Source organism: Lissotriton vulgaris, chromosome 12 (assembly GCF_964263255.1).
Source record: "Lissotriton vulgaris chromosome 12, aLisVul1.2, whole genome shotgun sequence".
Taxonomy (NCBI): Eukaryota; Metazoa; Chordata; class Amphibia; order Caudata; family Salamandridae; genus Lissotriton; species Lissotriton vulgaris.
This window is the reverse complement of record NC_141700.1, coordinates 277,221,503-277,236,064: the sequence shown is the minus strand read 5'-3', so window position 1 is coordinate 277,236,064 and position 14,562 is coordinate 277,221,503. Positions and strand designations below refer to the sequence as shown.

Here is a 14,562-nt window from a genome sequence, read left to right as displayed (position 1 = left end):
GCCAGTAAACTGGAGCAGGACCAAGCCGTTGTAATCATTAGGCTGGACTAGGGAATGCCCTATCCATGGGGAGTACCTTTTCACCCGACTAAGTTGATTCGGAATATAGCCACAAAGCTCATTTGCACTAAAGACAAATGACTCAGCCTCTGCTTGTCTAAAAACCCATCACTGGCTACCTATTAAAAAAAGGCTACTTATAAACTTTTGTGTAATGCGCACAGGGCTTTACATAATTCTTCATTTATTTTTATTTATTTATTTAATGCGATTTTATATAGTGCAAACTTTACCCGAAGGTGTCAGAGCGCTTTACATAAGAACCAGTTTCAATACATAAGGACTTAGGATTACGTGCGTTACATAAAAGATACAACAGAAAAAATTGCAAATGTACAAGTTGTAAAGTCACACAAGGAAGAGAGTCACTCAAGGAAGCGATACAAATGGATAAACTCTAAACGTCATATAGGAATGGTAGAGAGTACTATGGTCTACAGCATATACTAGTGATTAAAGTTATCTCTATATACATATATATATATACAAATAGTAGAATTGGGTAGGAGTAGGGAGGGTGGGAGGGAGGGATACTGGGGTAAGGAAAAAAGGCAAATCAGAGACATTTGATGGTCGTCGAGGGGGAAACGAAAGAAAGAAGCGGCCGAGAGCAGCAGCAAAATGGCGGCCAGGAAAAAAAAAGTTAAGAAGTCCATGAATAAAGGAGCAGAGCAGAGGGGGGCAGCCACAGTAGCAAGGAGGGAAAGGGATTGGGGGACCACCGAAACCAAAACGAGTCAATTAGATGGGCAAACGCTCCGGGGCCACTGGGCAGCAAAGTCGCCGAGGATGTTCAAAGTCACAGTCTCTGAGTCGAAAGGGCAGCAGTGCCCCTCATAGCACACCAAATGTCTGTGGAAGTCCACGTGGGTGCCAAAGATGCAGTCCAGGCAGGCGCGCCCCCCCAGGTTAAGAAAGCAAAGAAAAGCCCAGGGCGTCACGCTGTAGTGTCGAGATTCTACCCGAAACTGCACCCCTGTACCTGGCAATACGGAAAGGCAACAGCAGCGGAGTGGCTGTAAGATGAAGCGTCCTTATATCGCCTCACTGTTATTTGGCATTCCTGTGCTCAGGGCGAGACAGCTGGAAGTGAAAGTAGCAGAAGGTGGGCCTCGGGAGGTGTTAACGTCTGGCTCTGGCGGGACCTCGGGCCCGGGCTCCATGGTGCTCCTCGGCACCAGGTGCGCCTCAGCACCGGCCACAAGGCTTTCATGGCAGCAGCCGCGATCGCCGATCCCCGTCCGAGGCTGCACCTTTATGGCCCCGTAGTGGTTGCTGCTGCGGGTGTCGCTGCTCGGTGTGCGCAGACTTGGCTTCACCGGAAGCGGCGAGGCATTCCCCAGGCTCCCCGATCCCCTCACAGGCAACCGAGGATCCTCTCCACTCGTGGGGTGATGGGCGCCATCTTGGCGAGCACCGGGGTCCGTCAGCAACTCTCCCGATTGCAGGGACAATTCAACCGCCGCTGCAAAATGCCCCGTTTGTGCCCCGCATGTTCAGCGCGCCGATGGTCTGCTTCACGGCACTCGAAACACGGGTTGGCCGCAGCTGGAGGCTCAGGAGAGCAGAGCGGACCGGGAGCCGAGATGAACAACGTCCATCCGGCTCCCGGTCACAGGATCCTGACCGCCAGACTCCATTCTTCTTACCCTGCAAACCCTCCTCCGGGGCAGTCTGGCCCCGCCTCAGCATTGTGATTAGACCCCGAACGGCCTTGTCTTCAGCGGCCCCCATGCCCCCCAACTCACTAGTGTCCCCCCCACACTGAAGTGTCTTCTGCTACCTGTGCTGCGCACCCCCCGACACCCTCCATTGGAGACTCCTCACCACCCAGTGGAGAGGCTGCAGAAGTGGGGCTGTGGCCGAGCGTGGATGGAGGTTGCAGACAAGGCGCGTGGCAGGGTTTTGGACCACCTGAAGTTTGGACAGTAGAATCTCATTGATGGAAGCCAGGAGTGAGTTGCCGTAATCAAGTCGACTGATTGACAAGGTTTAAACCAAGGTTTTCCTTGAGGAAAGAGGTAATAGAGGGGAGACTTCTCAGCAGACGTAGCATATGGAAGCAGGACCCTGTGGTGGCAGCTGTGTGTTCTTTCATAGAAAGAGATTGGTCTAAGCGGACACCAAGGTTTTTTACTACCAATTTGGGTGAAGGGCTGGGGCCAAGGCTCAGCTGGCCACCATTCTGGAGCCCAAAGAAGTTGAGCTTGTCCAAATAGCATAATTTCTGTTTTCAAAGGGTTGAGTTGCAGTCGGTTTTCCAACATCCAGGTGGCTATAGCCTTCACCTCGGACGAGAATAAGGCTTTAGATTTGGACAGGTTGGAGCCAGAAGAGAAAAGTAGCTCTGTGTCATAAGCGTATGAAATTATCTCTTGACCAAAACCTCTGACGATCTTATAAAGGGAGGCCATGTAAATATTAAAAAGCATAAGGCTCAGACAGGAGCCCTGGGGTATTCTATAGGACTGTGGCATAGATCTGGACCTATAGGGGCCAAGGATGATTGTATGGGATCTCTGTGACAGGAAATCTGCTAACTGTTTAAGGGCCATTCCTTGGATCCCTAAATCCTGGAGTCTGTCAAGAAATCCGGGGGGTACACTGTATCAAATGCCGCTGACAGGTCTAACAAAATCAATATTGTGCGTCAAGGGGGCATTTATTATGGGCTGTGACCGCAAGCCAGGCTGTCTCGGTACTGTGGCAAGATCTAAAGCCAGACTGAGAGTTGTCTAATAGCCTGTTAGTCTCAAGATAGGTTGTCAGTTGAAGATTGATATGTTTTTCCAATAGCCTAGCCAACGATGGGAGGGGGAAATAGGGCAGTAGTTAGCTAGATCTGTGGTACAACAGTTTTTTTAATGGGCCTGATCAAGGCCGCCTTCCAGTTTAAGGGTACTTTCCCAGAAGTAACTGATAGAATAATTAGGGAATCGATTTGCGTTGCCAGTTCAGAAGAAAGATTCAACAGGACTGTGGGAGGGCAGACATGTAATTCTTAGCATATGGGATGGATCCATAGCAAAATACTAGAACTGATATTTGAGGTAATTCTTGTCATAAGAGAGTGTGTACTCATTTTATTCACTGTTGTCAATGGCAAAATGTTGGCCCTTGTATTCTGGAGGGACTTGTTAGAGGTAACCATGACAATGGCTGAAGTAGCCATGACAACTTTCTGGCACTGTCATATTGTATGTGCTCCTTGGGATAATGGTCTCACCCATGAAAAAATGCTGACTTTGGTATAGTGGAAATAATCTCTGACTTGTGACATTTAAAAAAAAAATCGGTTCTACTCATAGAAAAGGCGAGGCTTCCCTGGCGCACCATGAAAGTAATGGAATTTTTCATTAATGCCCTGTAACAAAAACGGCCCCCAGGGGCCCAAAAGCGTCCCTCACCCGTGCGGCGCACCAGGGGATTGCCCGGTGCCCGCTATGGCCAGTCCGGTCCTGTGCATGGTGCGAGGGAGACCTCGTTCCTCATGCTTTATTAGTGTCCCAAATGTCCCAGCGTGCCCTCTCCTATATCTAGGGATAAGCGCCTAACCGCTGGATCTATTCATAATCAAAATTGAGCCCTGTGGTCCCTACTATCCCAATAACTGTGAATCTGGCTCCCCCGGCTTTGGGGAGCTGCACGTGCGCAGGCAGCTGCAGTTGAGAGAGCAAACTCAGACAGTGCATTGATGCAGTGGGAAGGATCAGCATGAGGCATTTTGGGGCTGCAGGCATGTCCGTCGGAGTACTGGGATAGAAGGGCAGAACCAATTGCTTATTCTTCACAGCGCAAAAGTAAATGGAGAAGAAAAAACCAACAAAGACGCCTTTGCAGCATTAATGTGGATGACGCAGCCATTTTGAATGAGGGAACATAGTCCTCTATTCACCAATAGGATTAGCCTATCAATAGTGAGCATGTTATGACGCTTTTGTAATATTGTTAGTCAATACTTTTACCACATGGTAAAGGAGTCTTCCTATTGCAAATTGCTATATCATTACATTATTTTAGGTGACCGAACTTCCCTCAGGAGCCAACACCAGTACGACAAGCACTGTTTCTCAGAGGCAGCACACGAGTTTTGCCCAATCAATTTTTGTGCTCAAGGTAACCAACATGTGGGCGGAGACAAGGCCCCTCTCTTAGATGTGCTTTTTAAAGCTCTTTTTCTGGTGATCACATATGGTCAGATGACTGCTGCGATATGCATGCAGACCAAATTAATAAAACTCGGAATCTCAGGAGTTCTGAAAGACATCCGTTAACTATGGTGCTTTAAAACAAAAAATGAATCACAACACTATACGTTTTCCAGACTGATGCATGGAGTTATGTCAATGGTTGCAGAGTATTAGTAATTATCTAGAAGCAGTGCAGTGGTTTACAGCATTCTGCTTTATTCAAAATTACAGTTTTTCATTTTCTTCCAATAATTTTGCACAGCTCTTATCTGTACCCATTGTGCCTTTGACTCACTGAAATGTTGGGAAGTGGATGACAGTGACTACAAAGAGCTAGGTAGTGGAAGTGCACAGTTGTCCCGTTGGAATATGTATCCTTTTTAGTAGAACATATTCATGCAACATTATATTTTTCCTAAATTAATATGGGCTCCTTTATGTTTTTATCACTCTGTACATGTTTATTGAACTCCGTTAACTGTGTCATTACATGGATAATATACTGATGCATATTTGTATCTCAGTGTATAATCTTTGAACTGAAAATATATTATTTCCAATAATTGCCCATGTCTGTATAGCACACACCTATAGGAATAGGCACTGCTCAAGCTATAAATGGTGAGCAGCATGGATGTTTAATTTTCTTTTCTTCTGAAGAACAACCCAGGAGTAGGTAACAAGAAAGCCTGACTGAAGCCAGGAATGCCATGAGACCAGATGTCTGCCTTGTTTCAGAGTAACCTGCCCTATGTCCTGGAAAGTGGACTTGAGGCCTGAAGAGAAGACAGTGGTCAAGAGACCTTAACGTGAGCCAGGAGATCTGAACAGGGAGCGCAGATGATGGGTCTCAAGGTCACAAAAATAGACCTGCAAGAAGAATTTACAGGAAAAAAGGGTCATCCACCCACATTATCTGAAGAGACAGTACCTTTGGACATCCTGATGTCTTGGTAGCACAGTCGAAGGACTCACCATTTGCCCTTGCTGTGTGCCTGGCACAAATAAATTTTTTCCAACCCTCCAAATAGTTTTTCGACCCCCTGCTTCCCTCTCAATTGCTCAGTAATTGCTCAATCACAATTCCAGCAGTGCTATGCAGTCTACTAGAACACAAATCATGAAAACAACCACAGTTACTCACCTTTAGCCTCGTACCTACACAGGACTTCATCTAGGCTGCAAAAGCTTGTAGGCCAGCACCATCACCGACAGACCCATGTCCTGTTCATATATGCAGGAATACGCTAATTAATAGCTCTGCAGCCAATCCATCCAGAAATATCAACAATTCTTTGGATAAAGGTCTTATCCCAAAAGAACTCCCTAAAACAAATAGGCCTTAAAACAAAGGCTTCCTCTAACTTCTGGACGATATCCAATTATTCCTAGGCAAAAAAGTTCAAAGATCACCTTCAAGACAAATGTCTACATTCATCAAAGAAAGTAACCTTCTCTCAGATTATCAAAACAGATTCTGGTATGGCTGTGGCACAAATACTACACTGACTTCCACACCGGATGATTCTGAACAGCAGACTCAGCTTCCACACCCCCACCCGCCAGCCCCACTCCGCCAGCCTCGCCACTGTCCCCCGCATCCAACGAACGACCTCCGGCAGCAGATCCTTCTCCTACCTGACCGCCAACACCTGGAACACCCTTCCTACCCACATACGGCAGACCCAAGACCTACTCGCCTTCAGAAGACTGCTCAAGACCTGGCTCTTCGAGCAGTAGCAACACCACCCGCCCTCCCCTTAGCGCCTTGAGACCCTCACGGGTAAGTAGCACAGTTTACAAGTTGATTGATTGATTGATGGATTCAAACCGTGAACTAAAACGCCTATCCTTGACCTCTTTTTTGCATTTGATTCTTTTTATCTCTACAAAGAATTGGACCTATCTTCCTAAAAAAATAACGTAGTAGGTGTATTCTAGATGGACATCTACCTTTGAGTCTGGCCCCTCTGCCCATAATACCCCCAACTTTTTAGCCAGCTCATCAATAACATCCTCTTGCATTACTGCAACAGAAGTGAAATATTAACGTCTTTTTGTGACATTAGTAATAAAGCTTGAAACATTGAGAGAACATATTTGAACCAGTTGTTGAATGGTTGCGCAGATTGATGCTGTGGTGGCGCTGAGTGATGTTGTGGTGGTGACGAGTGATGCTGTGGCGTTCAGTGATGCTGTGGTAGTGCACAGTGATGTTGTGGTGCCCCGGAGTGATACTGTGGTGGTGCTCAGTGATGCTGTGGTGATGCAATAGATAGATATAGTGAGTGCGATAGATAGAGTGAGTGCAATAGATCGATAGAGTGAGGGCGATAGATAGAGGGAGGGCGATAGATAGATAAAGTGAGGGCGATAGATAGAGTGATGGCGATAGATAAAATGAGTGCGATAGAAAGACAGAGTGAGGGCGATAGATAGATAGACAGATAGATAGATAGATAGATAGATAGATAGATAGATAGATAGATAGATAGATAGATAGATAGATAGATAGATAGATAGATAGATAGATAGTGTAATTATGTGGCGTGTAATTATGTGACACTGAGTGGTATTTGGAGTGTATGTTGCATTGAGTGCAGTGTAATTATGTGGCGTGTAATTATGTAGCATATAATTATGTGGCACTGAGTGGTATCGTGTGGAGTGTATGTTGTATTCAGTAGAGTGTAATTGTGTGGTGTGTAATTATGTGGCACTGAGTGGTATTGTGGGGAGTGTATGTTGCATTGAGTAGAGTGTAATTATGTTGCGTGTAATTATGTGGCACTGAGTGGTATTATGAGGAATGTATGTTGTATTTAGTAGATTGTAATTGTGTGGCGTGTAATTATGTGGCACTGAGTGGTATTGTTTGGAGTTTATGTTGCATTGAGTGCAGTGTAATTATGTAGCATATAATTCTGTGGCACTGAGTGGTATTGTGTGGAGTGTGTTGCATTCAGTAGAGTGTAATTATGTGGTGTGTAATTATGTGGCACTGAGTGGTATTTGGAGTGTATGTTGCATGGAGTGCAGTGTAATTATGTGGCGTGTAATTATGTGGCACTGAGTGGTATTTGGAGTGTATGTTGCATTGAGTGCAGTGTAATTATGTGGCGTGTAATCATGTGGCACTGAGTGGTATTTGGAGTGTATGTTACATTGAGTGCAGTGTAATTATGTGGCGTGTAATATGGCACTGAGTGGTATTTGGAGTGTGTGTTGCATTGAGTGCAGTGTAATTATGTGGCGTGTAATTATGTGGCACTGAGTGGTATTTGGAGTGTATGTTGCGTTGAGTGCAGTGTAATTATGTAGCATATAATTATGTGGCACTGAGTGGTATTGTGTGGAGTGTACGTGTATTCAGTAGAGTGTAATTGTGTGGCGTGTAATTATGTGGCACTGAGTGGTATTGTTTGGAGTGTATGTTGCATTGAGTGCAGTGTAATTATGTAGCATATAATTATGTGGCGTGTAATTATGTGGCACTGAGTGGTATTTGGAGTGTATGTTGCGTTGAGCTCAATGTAATTATGTAGCATATAATTATGTGGCACTGAGTGGTATTGTGTGGAGTGTATGATGTATTCAGTAGAGTGTAATTGTGTGGTGTGTAATTATGTGGCACTGAGTGGTATTTTTTGGAGTGTATGTTGCATTGAGTGCAATGTTTATTGCGCACACATAGCGCCGCGGTTTGGTAAAGTGAAAGCGCCAAGGAGATGTAAAAAGTCACGTACCAGGTGCACACAAACACACAATGGCGAGATGGCAAGTGTAAAGGATATATATGTATGTTGAGCACTGGAAGATTAAGTGCTGTGTCCAATTAATTACAAATGATTTATCAACATTGGGAGGCTGATAAACCAAGCGGACTAGCACAAATTTGAGCCTGTGACTATTGGGTGTGGCACATATTCCTGCAGTTCGTAGGCACCCTAGTACACTTGGCTATCAAACCAGAATATAAAGCGCCGCAATGTACATAATTGCGCACACATAGCTTCGCGGTTTGGTAAAGTGAAAGCGCCAAGGAGATGTAAAAAGCCACGTACCAGGCGCACTCAAACACACACCTCTTTACATTGCCGCCTCTAAAACATTGCAGAAGCGTCCGGGAACGATCAGGCAGATGTGGCCTCTGGCTGTTCCCCCCTGCGTGCTATGGTAATTATTGTATGTATTTATACTATAGCGCTAACATCATTGCGCACACATAGCGCTGCGGTTTAATGAAGTGACCAGTGGCTTGCTCGTATTCCGTACATCTGTATCCTGTGTGCTTGTCAGAACTTGCATTCCATTTGCCTTTTTGTAGCACCTCCTAGTAAAGAGCTATAATATTTACTGGCTAGCCTATAAAAAAAAACAATTAGAAGGAAAGCCGTTAAACAAGAGGCAAGTAAATGAGTGACTAGAACCTCAATAAACTGTAAGCAATGGGCTGATGCAAAGCACCCTGCAAATAGTGCATTGTACACAACAGGTATTCATCTAAAGCTATCCGGCTGCCGAAGCTAAACACCAGCTACTATAACTTGAATTAACTGCAAAGGTGTACATACGGAATTGCATTTTTGGAGTAAACAATTAGGTCAGTGGTCAGAGACAACAATGAAAGATAACTATTCTAGGCCACTCTTCCCAGCAACGCTGTCTAAAAACAAATTAAATACAGAAAGAAGTACTCCGTCACAAAATACGCTGCACGTTCATGGTACGTGGGAAGAATGAAAATATGTAAAGTTCAGAAACGACACAGAAAAGTTACCTGCAGGCTGAAATGTTTATGTAGTGGGCGTCCTAGCAAGCTAGAACACCGACAATTAAGATAAGTGCTTGGGGGTGAAGGCGGAAACCCGCTTGCAGCCTCAGGCGCTTGTCAGAGTTCACTCGCAGGGAGTTCACAGGTTTTGCAGCATCAAGCGTGCGGCTGACACGGCCGGTCCTTAAGAACTGCGTCCAAAAAAGCTTCTTAATTGCAGGGTTACAGGCTTCAGGGCGCGCTCGGTTATCAAGAACGGCTCGATAGCACCGCAACGGCACTTTAAGGCGGCCGATCATTAAGTCCAAACAGTTTTTTCCCCAGTCAGCTGTGCGATCAGATGGCGACATACATTGACTTCTAAAATCACATGATTTGACTTCAAAGGGCGAACGCACTCAAGGACAGTGGTATATGTGCGTACGCTCGCATGCGGCAGATGCTAGAATCAGGTCCTACAAGACAGGATTAATAAAAGCGCAGGAGGGAATGAAATACGTCTTGACATATCCATAATCAAGAGGGCCGTAATCAACGAGAGGGAGACGGGGAGGGAGGGATGGAGAGAGAAAGGGAGGAGTGATAGAAAGAGAAAGAGAGAAGGGAGGGAGGGAGAGATGGGGAGAGGGGAGGAGAGGGGAGGGAGGGAGGGAGCGAGGGAGCGAGGGAGCGAGGGAGCGAGGGAGCGAGGGAGCGAGGGAGCGAGAGAGAGAGAGAAAGCGAGGGACTGAGGGAGTAAGAGAAAGAGTGGGACGGAGGGATTCAGAAAGAAAGAGAGAAGGGATGGAAAGATGGAATGGAGAGAGGGAGAAAGAGAGAGCAAGAGTGGGAAAGCGGGAGGGGGAGAGTGTGTGTGTGCGTGGGTGGGTGTGTAAGAGAGACAGATCAACAGGCTGCTAAGGGAACCGCGTGTGGGTTTTTTTTGGGTGGGAGGGGGGCGGATGGGTGGGCTCTCGCATGTACAGTATATTGGAAAAAATACAAGTGCATTATGGATTATCATGCGAGGAGTTTACTGTTGCATAACGTCATGAATTAATAAATATTGCTAAGAATACATATTATTTGCACAATAGAGTGGATCATGAAGTTGTATTTTAGGCGGTGCCATGCACAGGAGGAGACTGCCATCCGCCAGCACCGAAAACCAGACACGTTTAAGGAGAGCCTGAGATGAGGACACTCCGACTTCACTCAACAGAAAGGAACCGTATTCAGGACAATTGCTGCATTTCCTTAGGAAACAAAAAACAGGGAAAGCAGAAAACCTACTGGAAACGGGAGAGGCTTCTAAACAAAGAAAGATGCATCTGTGAATTTTGTCAGGCGAGACACTGCACAAAAAATCGGTTCACTGCCAATAAACAGCAGACTCGGAATTGTGATGTGTACAAAAGTTCCCAATTGATGCTCAGGTCTGACTGGATTAAAGTCCGAAGCCGAGTCACATTTAATGACACTCGGATAGGAGACGGCAAGGAACTGGACCTTTGAAAGGCATGCATGGTCCGCATGAAAATACAAACAAGCCCTCGGCATTGCTGTGGCGGGGGAGGGGGGGCGGGGGAGCGCAGTAAGCACGGAGAGGCGGGGAGCAAATGGGAGCAAATGGGAGCGAGGCATTACGCAGAGGGGGGCGGGGGAGAGCATTCCATTGAAGTGTGAAGCTCTCGGCATTGCGGGGAGCAAACGGCAAGCGCGTGCACAGGCCCATGCACTCTGCGTAATCCGCCTGCCAAAGCCCTCTTGTTCAGCTTTCCTGTTGCACTCTCTATATGTCTCGACATCTGCAATGCGCAAGCGCATTGGCAGAGGTCGAGACCTAAAAATGTTATATCTGTTTTTTCCAATATGCTTAAACAGCTCTATTTTTCACTTCTTTTTCCTCATATAATGGCCATGAGGTTAGCTCCGACCATTTATGGAAATGCTTGTCCTGCCCTATTGCTGCGAGTGTTAGCCCTCGGGCCTCACCGAAGTTCGGGTCTTGTTGAGCCTCAGTCTTCAAATATAGAACGTTGTCGCTGCATGTCTACGTCTGAGCTATGACAGTAAAGTGCCTGTATTCTTGAATACAAATGAAATGCACATTTCCGTCAGAAAGAGGAACATGTTCCAACTACCAGTTGAAACGCATTGGGCAATATACATTTTGACACATTCAACCTCGCCCATCACAATTGGTTGGAAGCAAGACCTGGCTGACCTGAACGAGAGGCCAACGTCAGAGCCAGCTGACGTGTGTGACTCGCCGTACTGTCTTAACAGCTCCCCCACTGAAACCGGGCTGACTCAGTCCAGCCCTCTCGACTGACTGGCCTCAGCACTAATGGATTCTCCCAAACTCACTCATCTAATGATAGGGCGCCTCGGCTTGTTGTCGGTACTCGGTAACCTTCAGGGTGAAGGGGTCTGGTGCCCGCCTCTGCCCGGCGCTCTGAGGTGGACAGCACAACACAGAGGGGTCCTGCTCAGCAGGGGTGCTGCGGCGACACCCGGCCCTGTCAGGTGTCAAGCGCACAGCCTCCGAAGGGTATGTATTGTAGCTTTAGAGAAGCAACAGGCATCTCTATCTCAGGGGCGGCTCTAGGCTCATGGTGGCCTTGGGTAGGGAGCGTAGCCCCGGAAGAGGGGGGGGCAAGGAGGCCAGTGAAGAGGGGGGGTCAGGGTGTTTGGAAGTGGGACAGAGCCGGAGTCCGCCAAATCCCTGCCAGGGGCCGCCACGCAAATATGTATCCATCCTCAGAGGATTATTATATTAAGGATATATATTGGCGTGGTGGCCCCTGGGGTTTGGTGGCCCTGTGCGGGTGCACAGCTTGCACATGCCTAAGGCCGCCCCTGTCTATCTGAAGGGCCGGTTAGGCTGGGAGAGAAGCAGCCACACGTTGCACGCGGCTTAAAGTAGTTAACGGAGGCCAGTGCAGACTGTCACGGCAAGGGCAAACCCCCCAGTGAGTGGGCATCGTGCTGCCTGTCGGTCCTCTGGTCAGTCCCTGATACCACGGAGAATCTTGCGCTTGTTGTTGAGAATGAGAAGCCGTGAGTGGCACCAATTTCAAGCGGCTACATCTGTCTATCTACATGGGCCATCACTCTGGGCTTCTCCCAGGGCTTTAAGTGGAATGAAAAAACTAGGGGATGTCGGAGTGTCTCTCAAAGGTGGGAAGCCGATGTAATTAAGGGCGTGGCTTAAAAATACGCCAGGTAAAAAAATCTGTGCTTAGCATAGTGTAGTTACTGGTATTTTCCTGCTTCTCTCATTGCACATTGATATATAATACAACAAGTAACAATGCCTGCAACAAGTTGAGGCTATTGGCTTTGCCAATGGTTGTTAGCTATGTAAGATAAATACGCAACAGCTATGGTTTTGTTGTACATAATATTGAAAATGCCTCAGTTCTGAAATTATGGGACAGCGAAAGAACTATAACAGCCTCTTTGAAGTTACATCAAAGGCTGTGAAGGTTGTGCTACTGCTGCAGAGTTAAGATTCGTATTTCACCCCGAGGGTGAGGGCAAAAACGGAGAGCCCGATAAAGACCCGTCTCAGCAAATGCTTCTTAGAACTGCCAGTACTGAGAACCGGCAAGACCCGGTCCACTTAAAGCCCTGGCTACTCCTGTGATCTGTGACTGACTCTCTGCAACCCTTACCAGCCCTGAGTGAAGAGGCGTCAATCCCTACCAGCCGTACAGAGGCGTTTCGACTGAATATCTCATTGGCTGAGTGTAGGCCAACCTACCCCATCCCAGCTCGGCTTCTGAGCAAGCCCAGCAAGTGTTTGGCTTCACCCGTCCTGCGATGCACCGCTGCCAATGCCTTGCTGCTTTCTGTTCACAGCGCTTAGAAAAGCAGAAGGGCGATGCGGAGCGCTCTATTAGGTAGACCCTATTTTTAGTTTTCACGGGCCACCTCTCCAGTTCAATTGTCTTCTAGAAATTGCATAAAAATGCCTGAGGCGTAGTCAAGAAGGACCCGGACAACTTCCTGCTCTTGCCGGAAAACCCCTTTTCCACTTGCAATGTTACTGAACGGATTGGTTATTTCATTTGCACCTGTTGCTTGGCTTACCTGCCGAAAGATCAAGCCTGCTGGCACACTCATGGCTCGCCCTCTCGCCTTCGCTTCCTGCACGTCTCTGTCAACAAACCCTTTCTATACTATACGTGCAGGAGAGGAGGCCCCGCCCCCAGCTCTCCTTCCCGTGGAAGTAAGTTCTGAAACCATCCCCGAACAGTGACCCGCAAACACGTGTGTGCCTGGAGACCTCACTCGGCGCTAAGGAACGTCATATATCACAAGAATGAGATACTGCCGCTTCCCCCGGGTGAAGAATGACAGGAACGGAAATAACTACGTGGAGTCAGGATGAGACAGCAAAATATCAAAAGGCGGGGAGAGGGCGTGCCTGTTTTCTAGGTCTGGCTAGGCTATATAAAGGTTTATACAGTATTCATTCTATTATCAATTCTTTTAAAATTTGTATAGAATGGGCTTGGCTCAGCCAGAACACATACCTCTCTTTATTTATTTTTTACTAAGAATCAGAATAGATTTTATTGTCTATAGTTAAATAAAAACTTTACAATTTTACCTTAAAATCATCAATTTAACGAAACATTCATATTTACATTTCCAATATCAAAAAAGATAAAAAACATAAAACATCTAAAATCCTAGAGAAATATAAGCTATTATACTAATTGATTCTAGATGCTAGACCTCCACCATTTCACATTTTGAGTTTAAGTACAAAAGTTGCAAATATGCGTACTGCTGTAAACATAAGACTATCTCAAATCAGCCTAACACTAACGAAATTTTGACCTTAAGAGAAATGCAATGCGAGCTTGTTAATACCAAGTACAAAGTTATACTTCTACGCTGAGCCCTTTATGGCCGCCGCTGGAATAAAGATTTGTGCAAAATTTACAGGTAATGTGGTGGCCATATAATAGTACACATTAAAATGAGCATTATGTGATTGTTTTTTGTAATATTGTGCTGACTAGTTGCAGAAATGTAGCTGCCCTACATGAAAACTGCAAAGTCTGGCTTTAGTAATGCCATAACGGCTGGTCGACATGATCTCACTTGAAGTAAACGGAAAGCATGGAGTAAAAAGTGCCGCCTCAAATTGCTCACAGCTGGGCAAATGCACAAAAGGTGTACTAGTGTCTCTTCCGCTTGATCATAAAGTCTGCACTGAGTGGTCGACCATGTTTGTTTCCACCCTGGAACCAGATCTTTTGAGTAAAAGGCTCCCAGCCGGGTTAGTAGTGAACAGTGCTGAATGGATGGAGTTATGTATTGGATGAGATATGGCTGTGGGGTACTTATCTCATATGAGGATAAAACCATCCAGACATGTTTTTTCTTTGCTAGTTCAGCTTTATCCATTAACCAGGCTTTTTGTTTTGCTGCCTTGTTAGCTATTTTTTTTATATCGGAGAAGCTGTAGTTTGTTTCCCAAGCTTCATGATGATTTAACATAGTTAGGGCATGTCCCAGTGCTGTTGGCCAGTCTTTCTT

The 14,562-nt window shown here is 46.4% G+C and overlaps 1 protein-coding gene across 1 annotated transcript in view; it reads right to left on the bottom strand.

Moving 5' to 3' along the window:
• The window catches only part of LOC147673955 (persulfide dioxygenase ETHE1, mitochondrial-like), a 176,127-nt gene extending 162,787 nt beyond the window's left edge, over positions 1-13,340 (bottom strand). The window contains exon 1 of the mRNA XM_086945037.1: positions 13,102-13,340. Within this exon, the coding sequence (XP_086801163.1) occupies positions 13,102-13,134 (33 nt within the window). The 5' untranslated portion in view covers positions 13,135-13,340. The remainder of the gene's footprint in view (positions 1-13,101) is intronic.
• Positions 13,341-14,562: the final 1,222 nt, after the last annotated feature.